This window comes from Xyrauchen texanus, chromosome 23 (genome assembly GCF_025860055.1).
Source record: "Xyrauchen texanus isolate HMW12.3.18 chromosome 23, RBS_HiC_50CHRs, whole genome shotgun sequence".
Taxonomy (NCBI): domain Eukaryota; kingdom Metazoa; phylum Chordata; class Actinopteri; order Cypriniformes; family Catostomidae; genus Xyrauchen; species Xyrauchen texanus.
In genome coordinates this window covers 6,830,465-6,858,042 of record NC_068298.1, presented here as the reverse complement: position 1 = coordinate 6,858,042, position 27,578 = coordinate 6,830,465, and the positions used below count along the sequence as shown (strand labels likewise).

The following is a 27,578-nucleotide window of genomic DNA, read 5'->3' as shown; positions in this document are numbered from 1 at the left end:
CTCAAATATAATTTATGTTCTAAAAGTTTAAGCACCCTCAAAGCTTTCTTTACATTATAAGATTTTTTTTTAACCCCCTACATCAGATTTTAATCAATAATTGTATCATTCCTAAAAACAATTAAGTTCTCAGCCAGGAAATAACAGACTACACCAATATCTGCCACTGAAAGACAATGTTAAAATGTTTAATTCCTAAAAAAAGACAACGGTAGGTAGTCTGAAATAAAAAAAAGACTGATTTTACAGACAGAAAATATGCATGTGATCCTGTCAACACAATAGCAGCGAGCCGTTCGTTGATAAATCCTCAGTCCATTACTGTAATGGCTGTTTCAGATCGAAGAGGCCGGTTCCACCTTTCACAAGTTTCCCTACAACCAAGCAAGCTGATGGCGAACTCAGTTTATCATACGAACCTGTTTAAAACAAGAAAGTAAACAAACATAGCAATATTATACTTCCGAACAAAAACGTGCACTACTAAATAATCTGCATCATCATTAAAATCTACATGAAACACCATTCACAACCCATTTTAATCCCGTGAAGTGATGTAACAACACATGACTTGTCTGGATTGTAAAAGTGGACATTCAATACCACAACGGAGTTTGTGGATGCCATTATATTACTGCATTAACTGCGGTCAACATTTCTTTATAATAACATGCACTGATGAATCATGCACAATTAGACCAGGAATGTGTATCAACAAAGTAAATACTGTCATTTCTGATTACATGTTTGCTCTATTCGAGAACAAAACATTGTACCCAGCATTGTGGCTTGCTTCAAGAACTTGTAACTGGTCTCGAATGTCATCTGTTGCAGTGGGGAGCTGTTGGACTGAATACCAAACCGGTTGAGAGGCTTGTACACCCCCTCAAAACACATGTAGTCAGCCACTAGAGAGAGATGACGTGGGTCCACCTCAATACCTGCAAAAAGAAGCAACAATGAAACGAGTGGTCCAGTGTAAAGGCATTTGTTTTCCAAAAGCCTTTAAAGCTTTATTACCGTAAACAGCAAACACATCCTTAATCTCTTTCTCAATGACCCTGAGGGCCACCTCAATGCCATACGTGTTGGCCATGGCGTGAACCTCATTGGAGTATAACCGGTTCAGGTCCAGGATCTAAAACAAAAAAGAGGTTTTACATTTTGCAAGTCTTTTTTGGTTCAAAGGAGATATTTTAATATCTTAAAACTCATATGGAGTGCATTGGACTCACATCAGCATGTCGGAACAGCTCCTGCATGTTAATTCCCTCCGTGTTCAGCACTAGCTCTTTGCTTCCGTCTTTTTTGGTGACCTCATTTAGCAGGCAGCGTGTGATGCCCTTGGTCTCCATGATCACAGCATTCTGGGCCTGCTTCACCACCACTGATGTGAGGTCAAAGTGCACTTTAGTGATGGGTAGGACCAGGGTAAGCTGTAATACAGAAGGAAAAAAACACTGTGAACCTCCTCAATGCCCATATTAATATGGCATACTATAGCATTTTAACGGTAACATTTTACAAAAAGGTTCTATTCAATAACATTAGTAAATGCATTACATGTCGTAAACTGAAAATGAACAATATTTCATTACAGCATTTATTACTCTTGGTTATTGTTAATTTATGACAAAGCAATTGTTCATTAGTTCATGAAAGTTTGTCATGCAATAAAGTTAACATATACAATGTTTCATTTGAAAAACACATTAGTATGTTGAAATTAACATTAACCAAATGTAATACATGCTGTAAAAGTATTGTTCATTGCTAGTTTATCCAAACGAATGTAGTTAATGAATGTAAACAAACAACCTCATTGTAAACTGTTTCCATTTTTACTAGTGGTTGACCGAATTTTTTATTTTGTTTTCCAAATGGCAAAAAAAAAAACTTTATCTAGGTATCAGGGTGGCCGAAGTAATAAACAATAGGATACAGATTATATATAGGATACAATACAATTCATTAATAGCAAATGAAATTGTGGAAATTAACACTTATTTTGCACAAAAATTCCCTAAAGAATTCACACTAACACACACATAAAAAACCCTATGCCATCCCATTTGTGTATGACTTTCTTTCTTCTGCGGAACACAAAATAATTTTAGCTGATTCCATGGAATGCAAGTGAATGGTGACCAAAACTTTGAAGCTCCAAAAAGCACATAAAGGCAGCATAAAAGTAATTTAAACGACTCCAATGGTTTTATCCATTTTCTCTTAAGTGATCCAGTTGGTCTTATGTGAGAACACACCAAAATATAACTCATTTTTCACTACCATACCATTGCAGTCTTTATGTGCTTTTTGGAGCTTCACAGTTTTGGTCACCATTCACTTGAATTGTATGGACCTACAGAGCTGAAATATTCTTGTAAAAATCTTTATGTTCTACAGAAGAAACTCATCAGGGATGGCATGAGGGTGAGTAAATTATGGGTGAACTATCACTAACTAATTTCCATGATTCTCCCAGGCCTGGAAATCCCTATTATTCCAGGTTTTCTATAACCGTAGGAATCCAAATAATTGGAAAATATCCACATATTGGCTAATAAATTGCCCTGGCTGATAAGTTGGTCTATCACAAATTTTTCGGGTATGAATATCAGAAAATAAGAACATAATTGATCAAAATAACTGGTACGTATTAAACTGGTACATTCCTACTGAAATGATTCATCAAAATGAAATGAACTGAGTTAATAGCTCACAAGCACATGATATGTACATACCTCACACCACAGGCCATTTATTGTGTCGTATTTGTAATCCTCAATGGCAGAGTTTATTTGCAGCACAGAATTAATCCTCAGAGACTCCTGTGATTCTTCCTTTAATTGTGTAGTACTCTGGGTCTGGACTGGCGATGGGTTTTCATTGGATCCCTCCTCTTCAGGGAGCTCTGGGGTCCCTGCCTCTTCCTGTGTGTCCTTAGCAACATCCTCTCGTTCATCATCGCTGCCCTCCTCTCCCTCCTCGCTCTCATAGTCCACCTGATCACAAACAACAGCTTCATTTTCATGTGGCTGTGTGTTCATCTGTCCCTCTTCATCATGGTATTGTTTAAAATCAGATTAGCACACCTACATTTGAGCAATAGTAATAGTACTGCTTGCTTTAGCAAACACAATTAATTATAATACTTTCTGGCAAAATGAGATACCGACCATAGATACTCTAAGTGAGCTGCTTTCATACCTCTTCTTCTTGTTTCTTTTTCCTCCTGCTATCTGTTGCATCAGCATCTCCCTCGTTTGCCTCGTCATCCACAATTCTGCTGTTTTCTGCATCCTCATCGCCACCGTCCTGTGAAATCAAACATACTGCTGTTGTAACCTCTATATGACATCATAACATGTATACACTGTGTTCTGGCAGTGTACCTCTCTTCCCGGAGTGCTGTTTACATCTAGCTCGCCTTCTCTCGCCGTGGCCCTGCGAGTCTCCACCACACTGATGGATGCCAGTTTAGCGTTCAGCTTCTTAATGGCATCACACATCAGATGAAAGAATCTACAACACATAAATAAGCAAATAAGATTCCTGCAAAATCATTGATATTGTTGAGCAGTGTTGGGGTGTTGTTAACTAAAAGTAGCAACGCAACTAACTGAACAACATTTTTCCTGTAGTGTGACTGTTACTTCTTTTTCAGTAACAAACAACTTTTTCCAACGAATAGTGCTTTAGAGTCACAAAATATTTTTCACATTGAATTGCAAATGCAACAATAAAGCAGAGGGAGTAATCAAGCACACTAACCTAAACCTCCACTCTCTCTCTTATTTAGTGCAGTGAAAACCAAATGATTTTAAGAAATTGTTCACCTAAAAGTGAAAATTCTCTCATTTTTGCTATCCCAGATATGTATGACTTTCTTTGTTCTGCAAAACACAAATTCAGATTTTTATAAGAATATCTCAGCTCTGTTGGTCCTCACAATGCAAGTGAATGGTGGACAGAACTTTTAAGGTTCAAAAAGCATAAAGGCAGCAGAAATGTAGTTCAATTTACTCCAGTGGTCTAAACTGTATCTTCAGAAACAATATAATAGTTGTGGGAGAGAAACAGATGAATATTAAAAGTTTTACTATAAACTGTCCTCCCTGGTCAGTAGGTTGCGATATGCATGAACAATGTGAATTGCCCACAAACAAAAGAATGAAGTAAAAGTGTAGACGTACTGTATAATACAAAGGACTTAAATATTGATCTGTTTCTCATCCACACCTATCATATCACTTCTGAAGATACGGATTTAAACACTGGGAGTCTTATGGATTACTTTAATGCTCCTTTTGTGATTTTTGGAGCTTCAAAGTCCTGGCCACCATTCACTTGCATTGTATGTACCTAGAGAGCTGAAATATTCTTATTCAAACCTTTGTGTTCCTCAGAAGAAAGTCATACACATCTGTGATGGCATGAGGGTGAGTAAATGATGGGAGAACTTTCATTTTTGGGTGAATTATCCATTTAAGTGAATCCATTCATTTGGACAGTTTATGTAAATGGCAGAAACAATGGTTTTGATATAATTCAGCTACGTATGTAACCTCTGTTCTCTTACGACTCAGTACACTTGACATTGCGTCAGGAAGCTGACGCTATGGGGAACAGAGTCCCATCATGCCGCACTACACAACATAACCTTCCAGAGAGGAGACATGGTGCTGCAGTCCCGCGGGATGGGGGCAAACATGAGTATGCTGCAAGTGAATGACCGTCATGGTATGCCAGGGGCAATTTCGCAATTTTGATGAAAGTCAGACGTCCATCACACACCTTGCCCCAAACTGTGTTGGATGCATCTGTGAGTCAGCACTTTTCTTCTGAAAATTTGACCCAGCATAACACCCTGTTGGTTGAAGCCTGTCGCTGTCCATGGTGCTAGAGTAGCCATGCACATGCGCCCGAGGCTCCAGGCACAATGTGGAACATCGCTTGAGCCAGTACTGGAGATGTCTCATTACATTTACATTTTACATTTATGCATTTGGCAGACGCTTTTATCCAAAGCAATTTACAGTGCACTTATTACAGGGACAATCCCCCCAGAGCAACCTGGATTAAGTGTCTTGCTCAAGGACACAATGGTGGTGGCTGTGGGGATCGAACCAGCAACCGTCTGATTACCAGTTATGTGCTTTAGTCCACTACGCCACCACCACTCCATGTCTCCTGCTTATGATGACGGATGCAGCCACCATAAAACACAAATAATCTCTGAAATGACTTCAGTGGTAATGTTTTCCCAGTTTGAACTGAGACAGACACCAAAGAATGGTCTGTACTTGCTCATCCATGAGGTGCGTGCATGCCCACGGAGTTGAGACAAGGTCCTAAAAAGGAGATTTACTGGCTGAGGAAAAGTGTAATAACCAATCGTCGAAGGGGCTGCAATGTCATTCATTGACCACTCGTCAGATGCAGCGAGAGATATAACATCATCCCCAGCACCAGAACCGCCAAACGTGACGAGGCAGTGCGCTCCCTGCAGAGGGCCAAAGCTCGTCATGTACATACTTTATCAGCATAGATGCTGTATATGAAGATCGTGGGCGCTTGCCGTCACGAGATCCACCTCAAATTCATCCTGCTACACCTCGCAGTCCCGCCATGCCTCCTTGTATGATCCCTCTCGTGGGAGGGCAAGAGAGGCTGAATCGTCACTCTGAACAAGGGTTATTCGTGAGAGAAGTGTCTTGAGACTCAGGCCCTCAAAATGAGGGCAGTCTGTCCCTATGAGAGCTGTCTCTGTGTGGGCGCGGCCCAGACAGCGAATGCAGCTCTCATGCTGATCTGACAGCGGGATTTGTCCCTTGCATAATGAACACTTACGGAACGATATATTTAAAAAGACTCAAACATACATATACACACACGTTATATATATATATATATATGTATACATACATACACACACATACACACATACACAATATCACAATAGCTTAGAAGGACACAAATCAGGAATAAGTAAGCTGAAATGGACTAAATGTTCACCGGAACACTGGAGGGGAGCAGAGGTTCTTTTCACTGTCGTGAAGATCCCGCCTGCTGACTCATGTATATCGACGGCGTAGCAGTAAAAGGCTTCTAGACAAGAGATGAATCGCTCTCTTAAAGGAATAAAATTCTGAGGAATAGTGTTTGCTCGCCGCTTTTATACTGGACAGCTTTGCGCCTAAAAGGGCGGGGCTTAAACACCATAGCCAATTTTTGAATTGCCGTTATTGTATAAAGATTTCAAGTAGGTAGTATAGAAGGACATTCCCCATAGCGACAAGTTCCCCAAGTTAAAAAATATATCCGATTGTTATACATCTAAAAAATAGAATTTTTTAAATAGCTTTAATGTTTGCTAGTGTAGCTAACTACTTTTTTTTAAAACAGTAGCTTGACTGTAGTTTAACTCTTAAGTTATGAGAAGCTAGAGTTTCAAAGTTGATTCCCCACACTGTTGATGAGTGATTGAATGTTTTTCAAAAGTACCTTTGCTCCATGTATTGAAGGATCTGTTGTGGAATGAGCAGCTTGTCTTGCTGGTATCGTTCAGGAGGCAGGAAGTGGAAAGTGAGTTTGAAGACTCTTGATTTCTGTCTCTTTTTCCCTTCTACACGGAAAGTTTCCATCACATCCACCTTGTGAAGCACCTGTACTCAGAACACAATCAAGACCACAGAAGCATTTATATGCTATATTTCTATGTATATTATGAAAGTGAATGAGGACTGGGGCTATCAAGCTCCACATGACAAGAAAAAGCATCATAACAGCAATTTTATCACATTAAATCATGGTAACACATATAATGCTTACATTTTGTGGCTATTGAAATGGTGTGTATTTTAGCATTTATAAACTAACCTAATTGACTTACATTGTAAGTGCCTGACTGTAACCACTTTTTTTAACAAACAGAGGGCGAGTCAATAGCTTTTCTGTGGTAATCAACATTATGCCATAAATGCTATTAATTATGCTAAAATTATGTTGAACCCGGAATGTTCCTTTAAATGTGTATGTTTATAAACAAGTGACAGGAATGAACATAACAGGATTTGGAATATCCGTTTTGTCATTGCATGCTCATCTCAATATGCCAATAACTTTGAGGTAAAGAAAATATGTCTTGACATGACCAAAGATCATTGGTGACAATAATGATGTGCACCAAATAATGAACTTGCATAGTCAAAATACTGTATATTGACACAAATAAGCATTGAACCAGTTCTGCTCACCTCTGACAAACACACACGTGTTAGCTTTTTACGTAGCATCTTAACACGCTTCATGGCTTTCTTGTTCATAAGAACTGGAATACTCATCATGGGGGTTTTGATGTTCGCACTGGCAATCATGAGGATTTCTCTCAATCTGTGAAAAATGATTTTAAATGTGAATGTGTACTGCATTCAAGATAAAAATCTTAAAGTCAAGTATTTTTTATGTCAAAATACTTCTATTCCATTTTAAAATGCAGCGACTACTATCAGCTATTTGTAGGTTGATTTGGAAAGTGTAAACATTGTGAATATCAAAGCATTCCTCTGTTTGTTTGAGCATCCTGACCAGCTCCATACAGCAACATTGAGTCCACCGATGGTGCAAGTTTGAGGTGGCACAATCTGTTTGATCGACCAATGAAAAACAGGGGAAGTGTATACAATACAGAAACAATAACCGTCTAAAATGGTCAGTATCTCCGGGATCTAACATATTTGCGAAGCATCATCTAAATCTTCAGGATTTGTGAGTGCAATCCCACCTGGGAATCCCCAGGGTGACGTTCATCTCTCCTCTGCCTGCAAAGTGGAAGGTGTTGAGAGTCATTTGTGTGGAGGGTTCACCGACGCTCTGAGCGGCCAGCAACCCCACGGCCTCTCCTGGATCACACAGAGCACGCTGCCACTTTAACTGCAGGAGACTTCGCAATCTGACAACAGAGAAAGAGAACATGAACCAGACAATAATAACAAACTGAAGAAACTCAAATGAAGACATTATAGTTTACATAGTATCCAAATTTGCCACAAAATATAAAGCTGCAAATGTAGTGGGTGTTTAAATGGCTGGTGGTAATACCCATATCTAGAGAGCAGGATGGCCAATATACTGTATATAATATTATTACATGGTTTTCTGGAGCACTCTATTCTGATTGGACAATTGCGCCATTGAACGGTCAGATATTACTCAATAATGACCACACTTTATCCTCAGAGTATTGAGAGTCATCTTTCTTTCTTCTTGTATCACTCTTCTCATCAAGTAAGCTAATAAAATTATTTCAACTCAAATCAATATTTTATTTCCATTTATTTGGCAAGTATTTGTGTAATAAGTGGGATAATGAGCAGTCAGACGGATATATTTGCAATAAAAAAAAAAAAAAAAAAAACTTAATTCGGACACAAACCGGAGGTGGAATTCAGCCGTTTCTGGAGACTCTGCGATCTCTCTTAAATTAAATGCAACTTTTCATCTAAGGGTGTCGATTTAGTGTGATAAATCAGTGCAATTATTAATTACATATATATAAAGCAAGCCTGAGTTTCGCTTACTGCCCCTGCTGAAAATGGGTGGTACTACATGCTTAAGTATTCCATATTACAGTTTGGGGTCGAGATTCATTGTGTTGCCTTTTTAACAACTTTTATTTATATATATAAATAAAAGTTGTTAAAATGGTAACGCAATGAATCTCGACCCCAAACTGTAATATGGAATACTTAAGCATGTAGTACCACCCATTTTCAGCAGGGGGCAGTAAGCGAAACTCAGGCTTGCTTGACACTAGCGACAGCACAAGATGAGAAAACGTTCTTGCGTCAAACTTATCTGGACGAGCGCAATTTCAAATGTAGGGATTCGAGACGTGTTTTTCAAAGTTTCAATCTATGTTTAACTTGAAAAAGCAACCTAAAAACGCCTTTTTATGACTTTCATTTTTGGGCGAACAATCCATTTAAGTTAAATAATATGGAAATAAACAATATATTGCCTTCTAAAGCCACTTTTTATATTGTCTTATCAAAGCTTTATCAAAGCTGTCAAAATAATGTAATGCATTTGAATTATCTGAATTTAAATTTTTATAATATACTGTATATCATAGTTAAAATGATCTGAATCATCATATATTGAATTATGGTTATTTAAGGACCTTTCTCGGCAGAAATTTATATATGCGATAAAATTGTGATTAATCAGCATATCATGTAATTAATCAAATTTTTTTTTAAATTAAATTATATACTTGTATCTGTGTAATAAGCAGGATAATATACAGTCAGCTGGTAATCTACAGTAAACTTCAAACCACCCTGTCAGAGTTTATTTTGTGATAATGACCTGTAGATTTTCCCTTTCAAATTGAATGATGCAAATACATTATAATTTGCTAAATTTATATCAATGATTATTTTGCACAATATGTACTCAAAATTCACCAAAACAACATTTGAAAACAGATCATGTTCACTATCAACTGGCAAGGCTGTAGGTAGATTTTAGAACTGACACAAGGCAGAATGACCCCTTCTGTTGATCAGCCAATCAGGCACAGTTTTCAGCCAATGCTGATAATCTCACAATGGCTAATTAATCAGCCTGGCTAAAATATACTGCTGACCATCACTAGTCAAAATGTGTCCTGATTGGCTGTGGTTTTGTCAATTTATAAAGCATACTTTCCAGTAATTAATGACTTGAATGAAATATTGAAGTCACTCTAAATGCATCTAGTTACGGGACAAGGTTTGATTCTTATGTATTTACAAACATATATAACATATTTAGGGGTAGTGGTGGCTCAGCGGTTGAGGCTCAGGGTTCAAGCCCCAGCACCACCAAGATGCCACTGTTGGGCCTTGAGCAAGGCCCTTAACCCTATCTGCTCCAGGGGTGCTGTATCATGGCTGACCCCAGCTTAGCTGGGATATGTGAAAACTAATAAATTTCACTGTATAGATGCAAAAAACTGTGTGTATAATGTGTGACCTAAATAAAGGATTCTATTCTTACCTATCTGTGTCAAATGATTGAAATTCCTGCTTAACGTTGAACTGATTCAGGTAAGACTCAACAATGGAGTCAAAAGTTTCAGACACTGAACCGAAGCAGATGTCCGGCCGGTAAAGGGCCAGACACGGGTCTGGACAATGAGAGCTCTTCTTCAAATACTTCATACGGCCAGACTCATCAAGAGATCTCCACTTCTCCACAAGCTACAAACAATGAGAAAACGGTTCATATATTCAAGTATATTAAATCCTATGTTATTTTGAAAATTTTTGGAAATCCTTGCTCAAATGCATGCACGTTTGTCCCATTTTGTCCAATTAAAATACATTCATTAATTATTTATCTTCTGTCTGTACAGCTACAGGAGGTTTGGCTGATTGTTTGATAAATACATTATCCAAGTGCTGCACAGAATGTCATCCCTTCAGACATTCACAAACTAAACCATTCTGTACCTGTAAAGTGGCTTCTTCTCTCCCTTTGGCCAGTTCCTGGCCCTCAGTTTGAGTCTTTAATTTGCCCAGTTTTTTTTGGGAATACAGCAGGAAGGCGCTGTCTCTGGGTGAGAGGCGTTCATGTTTGGCTTTCCATCTCTTTATTGCATTAAAGTGATTAAACGTAGCCTGTGGGTCCATTTTAGCCAGAACTTCATCCAAGCACTTAGACTTTCTTATGACCTAGAAAACAAGAAATTCAATCAGCCATATTAAATATTACTTATAGAAGAGCAATATTCATTCCATGCAAGACAAATTTAGCATAGTTTACAATCATCTACGCTGCCCTAAAAAGCCAAAATGCTTATTTTTTTTCTGAATCTGAACATAGATGAGCCAAACCAGTCTCTAACAAGACTGATCATAACTCAGTTTCAAAACAATGAGTGGTTAATGCATGCCTTTGCATGCCAGAGTGTGCAGTACCTCGTAGTTGTCTTTGATGAAAGGGAACTGCCGTGGCTGTAGAAACTGTGTCTTGGGAATATCCAGTCCATCCTCTCCGTAGAGAAACTGAACCACACTCCCATCACTGTCTCTCACAGTCAGATCATACTGTACCACGAGACCCTCTAGATGCTTGATTACACACCTGAAACACACACAATCACCAAAGATTTGCAGACAGATAATATATAGTAGTCTATATCAGTATACAATCAACCACCATAAAAAAAATGAAAATTGTAAGGGATTTATACAAGATGTCTGTGAGCGTTTACTGAATAAACTCATTCGGTTTTACCTCTGCAGATAACCAGATCGACTGGTTTTGACAGCAGTGTCCACAAGACCCTCACGACCAGCCATACAATGGAAAAAGAACTCCTAAAAATAAAGAGATGCATCCAGGTAAGATAAAGGTATTTTGTACCAGATAACCAAATGTCAATGATTCTACAAACAATAACTACTACTCCGCCGACATGAGCGGGCAATAGGGCTGGGCAATATATCATATATTGATGATATTTATATGATTTCGTTGGTGATATAAAATTGTGAATATCATATTTATGTGAATGCGCTTTAATTTGACAACTAAGTTGTAAAGACCGCAGCAGTCCCTTTGTCACAACTCATGCCACAAGAGAATAAGTGCAACAAATGTACTTGCATTAGAGGAATAGTTCATCCAAAAATGAAAATGTTCTCATAATTTACTCCCCCTCATGCAATTCCAGATGTGTGTGACTTACTTTCTTCAGCAGAACACAAACAAAGATTTTTAGAAGAATATCTCGGCTCTGTAGGCCCATATAATGCATTTGAATGGTGACCAAAACTTCATGGTGACGCTCCAAAAATCCCCAAAAAGCAGCATAAAAGTAATCCATATGACTCTAGTGGTTTAATCCATGTCTACTGAAGTGATCCAGTCTGTTTTGGATAAGAACAGACCAAAATATAACCCTTTTTTTTAACTGTAAATCTCTAGGCACAATCATGATTTGAAGCTCAACTACATTTCCTAGTGCATGACACATGTACAGAGTGCTAGATGGTGCTGGGAAGTGTAATCGTGCTTGAAATCATGATTACCAAGGAGTCTGCTGATGCCAATATTTATAGTGAAAAAAGGAATCATATTTTGGTCTGTTCTTTCACAAAACCACTCAGAAGAAATTGAATAAACCACTTGAGTCGTATGGATTCGCCTTTATGCGCTTTTTGGAGCTTTACTAAGAAGAAGAATTTTTTTATTCACATACGCATACATATATATTCATATGCACTTAAGATAAAACAAATAACAAAGAAGTGATCATGCATGTGAACTGGTCCCCAAAGAAGCTATCTAAAGCTTATACTCACGGGCCATGACAATAAAAAAAAAATACATATATATATATAAAAATAAAATAAAAAATGAATTAATGTGTGGCCTACATATAAAACATTTCATACATAACATTCAAACAACACATAATAGGGGATCCCATTTAACAAGTACAATTTTGTTGACAGTTTACCTTGAGGTTGTAAGAGTAACACTGACATACATGCAGAGTGAGAAGTAGTACATACATCAAGAAGATGAATACAAGCTTAATAGTTGTTTCTTGAGATTTTTTTTAAAAGGAAAAAAAAGAGCTTGAATTTTTCAAATTTTCATCCAGCTCGTTCCAAATCCGCGTTTTGGATCAGCTTCCAAGTTTTGGTCACCATTCACTTGCACTGTGAGGAACTACAGAGCTGAGATATTCTTCTAAATATCACTTGTGTTTTTCAAAAGAAAAAAAGTCACATCTGGGATGTCATAAGGATGAGAGAATTTTCATTTTTGGGAGAACTTTTCTTTTAAAATGTTTAAGTAAATAATATAACTTAATTGTTATAACTTGTTATATTGGTGCATCTCAGTAAAAATGGCTACATTTTATTACAAACAGTCTAGAAGACATGCCTTGATTATTTCTACATTTTATTACTGTTTTTGTTCTAACTTCTTACATAAACATGCTTAATCCAGTTTGCTACAATAGCTTGGTTTGGTTTGCATGATGATTCCACTAATTGAGAAAAAAAAGCCATTACACAAAAGAGCTAATATCTAAATATCAACACAAATATTGTTGAAAAAGACTGATAAATATTGAGACTTATTTACAGCATTTACAAGTATTTAAGTTTGAACGTACAGGAGGCTTGATGCCCGTCAGGAATCTGCCCGTGACAAATCCTCCAGAGCGCGGCTGAGGTTCATAGGGCTGAAAACAGGGCAGAGATTTCCCAGAAGGCATCAGTGGCGGCCGGCGGCCTTCCAACTCGATTTGACCCAACAAACACGAGATCTGCACAAACACAGTTCAGGCCGACAGATCAAAACACATGATCAAATCAGTAGACAAGCAAATAAACAACTGCATATCCAAAAACATAAATACAATTTTTTTTTTTACCTGCATGGTATTAACAGTTGAACCTTTCGCTCCAGACTGCACCATGAGCTGTAGGTTGTTTTCAGGAAAGGGGCGGTGGAGACCCAGCGGCATGCACACCTGATGACAACAACATCACATGAGGTCTGAGTAGGGATGTCGCAATTACACGATTTCACAATTAACCGTGATTAAAATGGTCACGGTAAATAAACCATAAGAATTTGAAAGCTACGGCTAAAAATCAGAAAAATCAAACATGTTATCCATTTAAATTATTTTTTTACCGAAAATGAGTCTTTCGGTGTGGGTCTAAGTACTTCCTGCCCTCTGCCTGGCTGGTCTGTGAGGCAGTTACTATGGTAACGGAGGTGATTGTCTAGGTAAGGCAGGGCGTGTGTAGAACGGGAACTTTTAGTGCACGTGAAACTCTCAAAAAAAATCAGCTATCGGAGCATTTTGTCTATCTAAAAAATGAAACAGTAGTTGTTGAAGACGGGTATCCAGTATGCAAAACGTGCAGACGAAAAGTGCCAGCAAAAGCAGTGAAAACATCTAATATGTTCCAGCACCTGAAGGATCACATCCAGAGATTCATGCCTAGATGAAGGTAATCATTTTACAAACACAGTAAATATTATATTTAGTGAACTACTTAACTTTTGGTAAAGTCAAACACTGAATTGAAACTGTAAAGAGTTGTTTAAGTTTAAAGAGGAGGGGTTCGCTTTATATTGTGAACGTGATGCCTCTAAATAGTTTTTCCTACTTGAATAAGATTTCAGTGAGCGTAAATGTGCTGTGATTATCCAGCTGATCGTTAGATTACTAAATAAAGAAAGAAGGTTCTCCTAGCCTGACACCGTTTTATTTTGAACTAGGGCTGTCAATCGATTAACATTTTTAATCGAATTAATTACATGGCGTCCCGATTAATTAATCGCGATTAATCGCATATACAAATATTTGCTGAGAAAGCCCCTCATATAACAATAATTCAATATATAATGATTATACATATTTATATCAATATATAATTATACATAGTGATCTTTAAATATTTAAAAATTACATATATATATATATATATATATATAATAAATAATAAAAAATATTCAGATAATTAAAATACATTACATTCTTGTGGCAGAAGGGTTCATTATTGATAAGTCAATACAAAAAGCGGTTTTAGAATACAATGTATTGTTTACTTCCATATTATTGATCATAAGTCAATCACTGACACACAGTTCACAGCAATCCATTTCACAAGTGAATTTGTCAATCAGTTCCAGATTTATTATGAGGGCTTGTTTAAGAACCCGTCAATTTACACGGTGCTTGTGTAGCATCTCGGGTGTGTTGCGTCATAAACATAAAATGTTTAGGTCATTGTGTCAAGTTAAATATAGTTTAATACTCAATCTTTAAACACATCTTGAGATCCCTTAGTTCGCATTTGCACTCCTTCAAGTGTTGCATGTTTGTGTTGTTCTGTCTACTGAAGTGTTTTCTTCACTTTATAAACTGTGTGTTGCTCATACAGCTGAAATTTCGCTTACTGCCCTCTGGAGTAAACAGGCGGTACTACAAGCTTGCGTTTCTCAGGAATCTTCCTTATTATGGTCCGGAGGGGGCATTGCACTGAATGAACGTGTTAAATTGACAGCCGGTTTTAAACGTATGTTTTAAGTTATAGTTGTTTTTTTAATTTTAATTTTACATTTTATTTTTATTTCTTGAAAGGGTATACATACTTTTTTGTTGAAAAGGTACAGTACATTTTTGTGTCAGAGGGCAGATAGAGAAAATTGCAAAAACTTAAATACAAGTACTTTACCTACTTGTTTTCAACTTGTTTTCAGTTAAAAGTATATGTTAAATGCATGTCCTAACGAATGCTGCAATAAAAATTAAGTTGTGATATGTTTGTGGAGGTTTTTATTGTTGCATAATAGGTACATTTGCAGATAATCGTAAAAATCGTACCATAAAAAATTCACATCGTGACATCCCTAGGTCCGAGTATTGTCAAGCATGTTTTTTCCACGGCAAGAAAGAATACATTGAGCTTGCTGAAGTTTTTAAAGTACTTGCAGCAAAGATTAGAGTTTAGGTTTGTACCTTGTTGATGCTGTTGTTCACTTGATTGACCTCCTCCTTGAACTTCAGGTCCACCATGTTGAAATCTCTCTGGTCAGTGTTCAGATGGGCATCTTGCCATCGTTCCCTGGCCTCGTTCTCTCCAGTAGCTGAAGGCAAATTAAATGCCGCCTTCAGAGCCTGTTTTAAAACATGAGTAAATTAAAATGAGCCAGTGTTGACTGACATGATCAAAAACAATAGTTAATCAGGTTTGAAATACAACGGAAGAGCTTTCTTAAGTTAAAGGGATAGTTCACCCAATGATGACATTGTGACTTTGTGTCTTGTGACAGATTGGGATGCCCAAGTTTGAATATGATTAAAAAAAGACTTAAATTTCAGTCTGTTTTTTTGAAGCTCTCTTATGACAATCTGCTTTCATTGAATGTAAAAGACCAGCATCAACATTGTTCAAAGCATCTCCGCAGAAGAAATTCCTACATATCTGGAATGACATGAGGGTCGGAATATTACCACAGAGCTTTCATGTGTGGGTGAACTATCCCTTTAATCATGGACTGCCAGAGTCTACCTTGGAGCCACATTTTAATGATTCTTTGATGATTTTTCTCCTTTGTTTGTTGGCTCCATCTTTTACTAGAATGTCCTCAACACCTGTCAGAAACAAAGTATGTTGTTTTTACACAGCAAATATGTCCCACTTTGCCTGTTCAGGTAAGTTAAGATCAGTTGGTGTTGATGTGATTATACCCAAGGTGAAACCACGGTAAAGCTGCAGGTAGGCAGTGAAGAGTCGTGCCAGACAGCTGAGCAGTTTGCCGCTGGTCTCTCCGCCGTAGAGTTCATAACAACAGTGAACCAGACCGTACGCAGAGCTGCCATAATGAGCTTTATCCAGAACCCCGAGCAAAAGCTCTCCCTGACGAATCACCACCTGCACAACACATGACAAAATGTTACTACGGACTATTAGACACTGTTACAATCTACTCTACAAACTACAACAAATACATTCATTACATAACTATGGACATTGCTAAGATCTTTTAAACTGAAAGTGACAAAAATTAACACAAAGAATACATTTAGGCATGTTCCAGTAAGTTACCTGAGATTCACACATAATATCTGGATTGTAACCTGGAACAGCTCTGGGAGGCTCCTTCACCCAGGCTTTACCAGGAATCTTTGCCTTTCCCAAAAGGTTCAAAGGGATGTGGTTTTCAGGAATGACATTCAGCAATAGGGTCGATACCACCTGGAAAAGACAATTGTAAAGTTTGCATTTATCCAAGTACAAATAAGAGCTTTAGTTCATCTTTATTTATTGATATAATTTCAAAAGAAATTATCAGGGAGAACGGGACACGATGCAGGCTGGACTCAAACCGGTCACCTGCATGAGTACCACAGCTTAAAGGGAAAGGTCAACCGAAATAGAAAATTCTCTCATCATTTACTCACCCTTGTCATCCCAGATGTATGTGACTTACTTTCTTCTGCTGAACACAAATTAAGATTTTTAGTAGAACATTTCTGCTCTATAGGTTCATATAATGCAAGTGAATGTTGGACAAAACTTTGAAGCTCCAAAAGGGACATAAAGGCAGGATAACATTTTTCCATAAGACTTAATGTCTTCAGAAGCAATATGATGGTGTGGGAGAGAAACAGATCAATATTTCAGTCAATTGTTTACTATCAATCTCATCCTTTGACCAGCCCCGACCAATAGGTGGCTGACTGTGGTAGTGAAAGTGAAGGTGGAGATTTATAGTAAAAAAAGGACTGAAATATTGATCTGTTTCTCACATACACCTATCATGTCGCTTCTGAAGTCATCAATATATCCACTGGAGTCGTATGGATTACTTCTATGCTGCCTTTATGTCTCTTTTTGACCTTCAAAGTTCTGTCCACCATACCCTTGCATTGTGAAGACCTATAGAGCTGAAGTATTCTTCTAAAAATCTTTATTTTCCGCAGATGAAAGAACGTCATACACATCTGGGATGGCATGAGTGTAAATAAATGAAGAGAAATTAACTTTTTGGGTGAATTATCCCTTTAAAAAGCTCTGATGCTGTTGTGGTCTTCTTAAATACCGCTGAGTGCCTAACATTGGACTGAGTATCACATATCACAGATTACCTGTTTGCCAGTCCAGAGCACAACTGGTTTAATGAGTGCAGGGGGGAGGAGCTTCACTCTGCCAATCTTGTCCGTCAAGCCTCTGTAGATTAAAGCGGTGTACTGATCCCGTGTAAAAAAACAGCCACGGATGGTCATGCTGGTGCCGGACACCATGTGATCCTGAATCAGACCAGCCAGCGGCTTCCCGTCCTATACAAGTTGTAGAGACCAATATGTCATAATACAATACTTCCAGTAATTCCAACAACAACAAAAAAAGCTTTAAAGTTATGCATCAAATTTCAAGGCTTTAAACATAAAACCAATCCAAGATGCAGCTTGACTTAAAAAGAAACCCAAAATAAAATACCATAATCTTTTCAAATGGTTTCATTTCACATTATTTTGCTTGGGTTTCACTTGGGAATGCATCTTATTATAGATGTTAAATGCATTCCAAATGCCATTTCAAGTCGTCTTTAAATAAAAATGAAAATTTAAAATGAAGACTCACTTTAGGCACCAAGTACTGTTGGTCTGTGCTCACTAGCGTGTAGGCCTCAGCACGTCCCAGCTCACTCTGAGGGAAGTGAGCGTTCATCTCATCACCGTCAAAGTCAGCATTGTAGGCTTTACAGTTAGCATAATGTAACCGGAGCACTTTCTCTCCGGGCAGGATCCGAGCGCAGTGAGCCTGGATAGATGGTCTGTGAAGAGTGGGCTGACGATTTAACAGCAGCACGTCTCCGTTCTTAATGTGACGATTGACCTATGAAAGAAGAGCATTAGTTAATCAATGCACTAACAATAAAAACACAAAAATGTACCACGATAATATCAAGTTACATGGTACTACCATGGCATTCTTTGAAGAATCGTGTTAAAATAATTGCAATGTACCATCACTGCACTATGGTACCACCACAGTAAATTTAATAAGAGTTGCATCCTCAAATATACATCACAAAAAAATAACAAAATAATTTAAACAAATCACCTGCCTCTAAAAATATGTTGTATTTGCATGAGACTTTAAGGGGCCGGTCACACCAAACACTTAATTGTGACTGTCCATGCAGTGTTTTGTTATAGTTTTTCCAATAGTACTTCATTTTACAGTACGGTTTTAAATTTACGCACTATATAATTACAAACCCTACAGCAATTACTAGGTACTAACCCTAAACCTAACCCCAACCTTAACCCATATAAAGTACCTTACATTACTCTGTATTTTCTTGGTTAAGTACACTGCAAGAATACTGAAAGTACACGTACTGTAAAATAAAGTGCAAACGTTTTTCCTATGTAAACATGCGCTACAATAATGTCTTTAACCGCTGCGGCATGTTTTAAACACGTCATTTTTAAAATGTGTCTTTTTTTCTTTTAAGAACAAGAACACATTCAGTCAGAATTAACATTAACTGGCTTTACAGATGACTGGGCACTTAATCAAATTTTATTTTCTATAACGATTTTGGCTTCCAACGATTATGAAAACAAGATAACCAACTTTAAAACTACTTTATTAATGCATTGTCCAAATTAGCTGTGAATTTACACATTTAGAGCATTAAGACATTTGTTTCGCCCTCACCAAACTCGAAAAGTTATGTGCCAATCAGAACATATTTGGTGTTTGATAGACCACTATGCCCAACTGAATTTTGGACCAGTTAAATCTTTATGTGGGCCGGGCTTCCCAGTGTGATCAAAACAGAAACAGAAACCAAAATGACTTGTGACACGCTGTTGACAGTCGTGGCTGGATAGTTCAAATCTCGGGTTAGAGATGTAATTTGATGCTTTAACTTTAAATGTAAAATGTTTGTGTAAATTTCAATGTTCTATAAAACATCTTTACAGTGAGAAGGTCTCCGAATATTAGCTTTTTGTTTCTTTGTCAAGTTAATTGACTCACAATCTTCATGGGTATCCTGTGCTGTCCAGTGCTGGGTGTCATGAGCTGTTTGGCAACAGCTTCTCTCTGGGTCAGGTTAGTACTGCTGAGGATGGTTTTGGATCCATCTTCATTAATGACCATAGAGGCTCCAGGGTGAACATTGGGACCATTCAGTACAGCCTGCCGAAGTTCCTTCACATTCCATGGTGTCACTGGCTGTGGGTACGTCAACTTGGTAGCAAATACCTTGAGGAACCACATCACAGATTAAAATGTTTCTCAAAAAACAAAACAGAATTTAGTTTGTCATGGTCAGACAAATGATCAAAACCATCTTTTTGGTTGTTGTGGATTTTCTCCCCCTGTTCTCCCAGTTTGGAATGCCCAATTCCCAATGTGCTCCAAGTCCTCATGGTGGCGTATTGACTTGCCTCAATCCGGGTGGCGGAGGACGAATCTCAGCCGCCTCAACGCCTGAGACCGTCATCCTGTGCATCTTATAACGTGGCTTGTTGAGCACGTTACTGCAGAGATATAGCGTGTGCGGAGGATTCACGCCATCCACAGCGGCATACACGCACAACTCACTACGCACCCCACCGAGAGCGAACCACATTATAGTGATCATGAGGAGGTTACCCTGTCTGACTCTACCTTCCCTAGCAACTGGGCCAATTTGGTTGCTTAGGAGACCCAGCTGGATTCAAACTCGCAACTCCAGGGTTAGAAGCCAGCGTCTTTACCATAGAGCTACCCAGCCCCCCCAGCTATATTTTTGATTTCAACCAAACACCCTTCAGTTACAATAATTTCTATTGTTCAGAAATAATTGAAATATGACACATTTGTCATCTTCACCATTGGTATTCCAATCTCATTGGTTCCGATGTACATGTCAGGACAAATGACAGAGCGAGCGGCGTGATCCACTCGCTTTCCCATCATGTGTTTCCTGAACAAACCCTCTTTCTTCTCCAAGAGCTGAAAGACACATTCAAGATAAAGAGTGTTACATTATTTACTGTTCATTGATTAAAGGAAGTTTGATTATTTTATTATCATAAACGATGAAAGCTAAGGTTCTCCGAAAAAGAAATCAAAGTAAAAATGTGAAGATCTGTCTTCACCTGACGGACTCCAGGGAACTTTTCTGTAATCAGTTTGTCCATGTCACTGTCAAACACAATGTTGACATGACTCTGCAGACGGATCCAGATGTTGTAGAGCTTGTCTGTGAGTGTCAGTCCTGGGATGCCCGTTAAGAAGGTCTGATCTATCTGACTGATCTCTGTAGTTTCACTGGACTGAAGAAACAGAAAAGGCCATGACAGATCACTAACATACCTTTACAGTACACCCAATATAATGGGGCGAAATGTTTCCTGTAACCGTATAGCTTGCATTTGTACTACAGTTCATCTCATGTCTACCAATGTCTCTAAAAATAGAGATATTGAATGTCTATGAATTGTTAAGTTTCCATTTTCAAGAGTAATTATGGTAACACTCTTTATGGATGTACAATTAACCAAAGGGGGAAAAGAAACTGCAAATAGATGCAACAATGAGGTAAACAACAAACAAAGATGCAAACATAAATTTGAGTATAACTGATCGATGTAACATGAGCACCATCAGTCGCAAGAAACCTGTGCTTTCACAACACTAGTCTGTGACAAACAGTGTTGGGTGTAATCTGGGCATGTGCTCCCTAATGACCCAAGTGAGAAACAAATAATACAAAAATATATATATATATATATATGAAAAGTGTTTTCGGCATGACAGCAACACTTAAAATGCAATGCATAGTTTTGTTGAGTTATGATTAGTCTGCCACATTTCAGAATGCAATGACGAGTGAAATCAAGCTTGCGTTGTAAGATGTGTCTGCGTTTATTTAATTGCGTTAAGTATGTTTTGGTCTCTAATTTATTAGTGATTTGCATTACCTAACCTAAAAGTGCACCCCAAGAGTGACATACAAAGTCTTTACTGAAGCAAATCGTAACAGTGACCACAGAACCATGATACTAACTATACTGTGGCAAATTTACACCTCCATAAATTCAGCATATTAATAATTTTCAAAACAACTTCTCACCTGCTCCAACTCCGTCTGTGTGTCCTCAATGGCTTTGGTCTTCTCCGCTGCGATCAGTGCGAGCAGCTTCTGAATAATGAAATTATCCTTTAACACGGCCTGCATGTTCACAGTCTGACCGTTGGTGTACATCTGGTCTCCTACCCGATTAACCGGTCTGTACCTACAAAATAAAAAGAGACAGTTAACCAGTTTATGAAATATGTTTCTTGGAAAGCAGAAAACTTTATTAAAATCACTTCTAAATGACTCCTAAACAGGAAGAGTCATGTGAGACAGGTGAAGTCAGAAGTTTACATACACTTAGGTTGAAATCATTTAAACACATTTTTTAACCACTCCACAGATTTCCTATTAGCAAACTATAGTTTTAGCAAGTCGTATAGGACATCTACATTGTGCATGACATGAGTAATTTCCAACAATTGTTTACAGACAGATTGTTTCACTTTTACGTTTACCTTTATGCATTTGGCAGATGCCTTTATCCAAAGCGACTTACCGTGCACTTATTACAGGGACAATTCCCCCAGAGCAACCTGGAGTTAAGTGCCTTGCTCAAGGACACAATGGTGGTGGCAGTGGGGATCGAACCAGCGACCTTCTGATTAACAGTTATGTGCTTTAGCCCACTACGCCACCACCATATCACAATTCCAGTGGGTCAGAAGTTTACATACACCAAGTTAAACGTGCCTTAAAGCAGCTTGAAATATTCTAGAAATGTATGTCAAGCCTTTAGCTAATTAGCCAATTAGCTTCTGATAGGAGGTGTAATGAATTGGAGGTGTACCTGTAGATGTATTTTAAGGCCTACCTTCAAACTCAGTGCCTCTTTGCTTGCCATCATGGGAAAATCTAAATAAATCAGCCAAGACCTAAAAACCATGCTGCCTTCATACCGCTCTAGAAGGAGATGCATTCGGTCTCCCAAGAAATGAACGTAGTTTGAAAAGTGCAAATCAATCCCAAAACAACAGCAAAAGACATCATGTTGTGGGGTTGCTTTGCTGCAAGGGGAACTGTTGAATATATTGAAGCAACATCTCAAGACATCAGCCATGAAGTTAAAGCTTGGTCGCAAATGGGTCTTCCAAATGGACAATGACCCAAAGTATACCTCCAAAGTTGTGGAAAAATGGCTTAAGGACAAAGTCAAGGTATTGGAGTTTTGTTTGGAGGAATGGGACAAAATTCCAGCAACTTATTGTGAGAAGCTTGTGAAAGGCATGACTTGTCTAAATGTCAGGAATTGTGAAAACCTGTGTTTAAATGTATTTGGTTAAGGTGTATGTAAACCTCTGACTTTAACTGTAGCCACTGACTGTCGGCTAAAAGCACATGTTGTCTGTACACTAGAAAACTGACCTGCATGGAGGAACCACCAGAAGCTCCAAGAAGAAAACTTCATGATTGAAGTCTCTCTCTAAACTGTCCATGTCACACCCTGTGAAGAGATACCTAAGGAAAAAGCCTGGAAGAAATACATAAAACATCTCACAAAACATATTCATATTTCATGCGCAATGCTCATTCCACATTCATCTTTAGACAATATAAATCATACTCAGACAAGCACTTACCTTCTTTCTCCAAAAGTTTGATGACATGCTCTTGAGCTAAACTTGGAGTCAAATATCCACGGTTGGTCAGCTGCAAGTCATCTGGAAATAACAAATGCAAACAGGTTAAAATAATAATAATAGAAAAACATAAACACACTATAAATGCATATAAATTGGCTATATGATCACAATATATCTGTGACCTTATCGGTATTAGATGTTACAGACTTTTTTAATTAATGGTTTGTTTAGGCCAATATTGAAAGCAGATAATGTCACAAATCAACTCAAAGTACAAAATGTCCATCTTTTCTACTTATAGTGTTTTAATGTTTAAACGTTAGTGGAAAAACAAGAAAAACTAGTGATTAGGTATATTTGGCCATTTTTGAGATCATCAGCATCGGCCGATAATTGTGCCTGCTTGGTTTTTCCTGGTTTTTGACAATACGGACGCTTTGCTGAACATTTTAGTCGGAAGAGCAGCTGTGCAGTTCAAGAGACGCAGGCGAGGGAGACGAGCTGGCACGCTGGTCATGTTCCGTTGGCACGGCTTTCGAACAACCCCGCCAAGTATTCATCTAGCGAATCTCCGCTCTCTTCCTAACAAAACCCCTCACCCATACAAACAAGGACTTTTCAACCTCTGCTGCCTTGTGCTTCACAGAAACCTGGCTGAGTGAAGCCATTCCGGACAGCGCGTTACATCTGCCGGGCTTTCAGCTGTTCAGAGTGGATCACATCACGGATTTAACTTGGAAACGAGAGGCGGTGGAACATGCTTTTACGTCAATGAAAGTTGGTGTACAGATGTAAAAACATTAAAGAAGATATGCGGCCCTAATTTGGAAGTGCTCTGTTAATTATAAGCCTTTCTACTCTCCATGGGAATTTTCTTCCTTTATTCTGGTGAGTGTTTATACCACATGCGTGCGTGAATATAGCGCTGCAACAGCTGGCTGATCACATCAAAGACACGGAACAACGATACCCAAACTCAGTTATAATTATTCTTGGGGATTTTAACAAAGTCTAAGTTTGAAATCAAGGTGTCTTGCTTTATTGTGTAGACTTAACCCTAACCCTGCTTAATGAAAATAAACCCATACTACCACCTAGCGTTCCACCAGCGGTAAAACTTTGTCAAGTTTTTTCTGTGACCAACCAATCAATCAAAACATGGTCGACCAAGACTCTTCTCATTGACTAACATTTGGTCGACTATCAAGGGGCAGCCCTACCTGTCAACAAGACAAATTCCTTATATGTGTAAGCATACTTGGCAATAAAGCTGATTCTGATTGATAAACAGAAATGCTAGCAGCCCATTGTGTCAGTTCCAACATTAACAAATAGCCTAGTCATTGGATATTAATTTAAGTTTAGTAAATTGAGTAATTATTGCATATGAAATGTGTACAATATATCAACGTTTTATAGGATCTCACTCTCTAGTTATCAGTATTAGCATCGGTCAACCACTGGGTAAAGCAGTATAGATTTACTATGTCGGTCATTAGCCACAAGAAAAATTATTATTGTTATTGGCCAAAATGTCTAATTACATCACCATGGAAGAGTTTCATGTATTATCAGAGTCCGGTAAATAAATCAAACTAAACTCACCGTCCTTTAGTTCAGAGTCTGTTGTGGCAGATGCATGTGTGACAATGAGTTTGCTGTTGTGTTCTCTGCGTACTTTCACTGAACTGGCTCTGAATCACACAGACACATACATATTTAAGACAGAACAATCCAACACTTACAATACAGAGACTATGCTTCAGTTAATATTAACAAGAGAAAAGTTGAGCAAACCTGCAATTTGGGCATTTCTTTGAGTTCATGTGTATTTTCCAGAAATTGTTGATGAGACTGCTTTTCTTCTCACAGACGTGTTTGATCTAGTGCCAAGAAAATTTAAATAAAAAGACTCTAAAAATATCGATCAATAACAAACCTTAACCTTTTGTTTATATGATAGAAGTACTAACAGTTAAAGTAAAGGAAACTTCAAAGTAATGTTCCAGGTTCAATACAAGTTAAGCTCTATTGACAGCATCAATGATCCCATTTACACCTGGTAACTTATATGCGTCTCCTGTGACCACTTGTGATCGGATTTTGAGGGGAGGGTCTCTGTTTCATGAAGACATACATCAATCACTATGTCAGTGTGTTACTGCATGACATTAAAGCGAAGCACCGTTTCTCCCAAATGCATCAGAAATTTGATCCAAGCACACACGTAAGATTTCAAGCAGAATTATCAATTATTTTAGTGGATTACCTGTATTAAAGGAGCTTTAGATTTCCGTGCATCTCATCTATGTTGATATCAGACACACTGAAGAAGATCCATGAAGATCTCGTGTTTGTGTATGTATTCATTCCCATTTTCCAATCGGACGGTTGGATGTGGTAACATGCTATGGTGAGCAGGGCATGGCCGATCGGCGTCTGGGCAGAGTGAGGCTGGGGAGTTGAGTGGTGAACGAGTTCAACCCGTGCGCCACACCAGTCTCGCATTCCACTGAGGAGCGCCGACGGCCGCAGACGGGGAGAGAGAGACGCACGGAGCTGTGTGTCTGTTTGTGTTAATGTGTCTGCTGAAAAGCATGTTTATGTTTTATGTACTCTGAAAACAGGTATCATTAAAGTCTTACGAGTGTTCACCCAGTCCCTGCTTCCTCCTTTTAGAAGGAATCTAGAGACCTGCCACATTGATGTCGAAACCCGGGACTTGGAAGAGAAAGGCGCTGTCATGGAGTCCTCGCCTCTTGCTGAAGATCGCAACGCCGCCCAGCCATGCCCTGCTCGCCGTTTTAGACCACATTCATATGTGTTTTTTGTGATCCAAGACCACGCTTAGATCTGTATTTAGCGCTGGCCACATGTCATCGGATCACAAAAAATGCATCTTAATACCAGGTGTAAACATACTGACATACTGTTGAATACTGCAGAAAACGATTTCAACTTGTCCCTCAGTTTGAAGTAAAAACAAGCAAAACTGAATTGAACCCAATAACATTCTTTAAAAGGAGGAAATCAGACACAAGAGAGAGATGGATGGATGGACTCACAGGGATAGTGTGCTGATTGCCTTCATTGGCTTTGAGAATGGGTGATATAAACTCCTCCAAAACTTCTTGGATTTGTACTCCAGATGGCTGAGGGTTGACCTCCAAAAACTTTTAAAAGTCAAAAAAGAACAGACAACAATTAAATCCAATGAATGATGGCTCTTTTTCAACAAGAGTATTGTATAACCTCACTGACAAGAGACCTGTGATTAACATCTCATCATCTCACCTGATTGAGAACATTCTCAAGTTCATAGACCTCCTTCATCACCCCCACATCCAGGAGCTTCAGCTGGCACAGCAGTAAATGAATGGCCGCTCTCGGACATGTCAACATGTGACAGGTCAGACATGAACCCCGGATAATCAAAAATAGTTTCTAGGAAAGAGATGTTGATGTGTTCAGCAACAGATAAATAGCATAAAGGCATGAAACCTGCAAAAATGCAATAGCAACTTACATCAAAGAACAGAGGGTTATAGACTGGCAGGGGTAGATCTATGTGACCAAAGTGCCCTGGACAGCTGTTGAAGTCCTGCATGCAGGTTGAGCAGATCTCCTTGTTATCAGCTGGACCCAGTGAAAGATCATACAGGCCATTTGCTGCAGCATTGCCAACATTATCCAACAGTTGGGCATTGGTGACATTTTTCACACTCAGCTTTCTGAGGCACACACAGAATATACACCATGTCATAATGCAAAGCTATGTCTTAATAATTGTGAGGTTTCAGGTCAAAAGTCAGGTCGGGGCACGTTGTCACATGTATATTATGTTGTAATGTTATACAATTAGGCCTAAATAATCACAAAGTATCATTGTTTAAAAGTTGCATTTTCCTAGTTTCCTGTTATACTATACTGTTTAAATATGACTCGAAAAATTCAATAACCAATAAAGCATTTTATATACAAATATGCTGTGGCTCCTCATGTGTCAGAATATGGGGCATGTTGTCACAATGGTCAACGTGTGTAAAACGAACCGAATATTTTTTTTCCTGGTCAACAATAACTGAAATTGTCATAGTCCGTATAGCAACATGTAACTGAATTCTTTCTTGCAGTGCATGTTTTGAGTTGTGAAAGTGTTAAAATACAACATTACCTTATTTCCTTAGCGGAGAACAAGCCAAACGACATGCCCTCTAATCGTCTCCATGGCGCTTCTTTTGAAAATAGCATTTTCCTAATATAAATGTATAAATTACAGTAGAAAACTCTCCATATTCCCCATGTGCGTCATGAGGAGAT

The 27,578-nt window shown here is 38.4% G+C and overlaps 1 protein-coding gene across 1 annotated transcript; it reads right to left on the bottom strand.

Annotated features, from left to right (window-relative positions):
• Position 1: 1 nt before the first annotated feature.
• Positions 2-27,578, bottom strand: polr1a (RNA polymerase I subunit A). The gene is made up of 34 exons (XM_052154648.1): positions 27,433-27,578; positions 26,785-26,989; positions 26,553-26,702; positions 26,324-26,431; positions 25,056-25,141; positions 24,864-24,952; positions 23,256-23,336; positions 23,041-23,146; positions 21,673-21,835; positions 20,696-20,872; positions 20,427-20,549; positions 19,587-19,814; positions 18,177-18,431; positions 17,681-17,872; positions 16,638-16,787; positions 16,280-16,463; positions 16,101-16,183; positions 15,548-15,706; positions 13,445-13,543; positions 13,184-13,336; positions 11,287-11,369; positions 10,968-11,133; positions 10,500-10,721; positions 10,045-10,247; positions 7,787-7,954; positions 7,260-7,395; positions 6,508-6,668; positions 3,396-3,525; positions 3,211-3,318; positions 2,745-3,005; positions 1,236-1,436; positions 1,021-1,138; positions 777-941; positions 2-419 (listed from the first exon to the last, which is right to left on the bottom strand). Exons 1-34 carry the CDS (start codon positions 27,507-27,509, stop codon positions 319-321), a joined length of 5,091 nt encoding a protein of 1,696 aa, XP_052010608.1. The 5' UTR covers positions 27,510-27,578; the 3' UTR covers positions 2-318.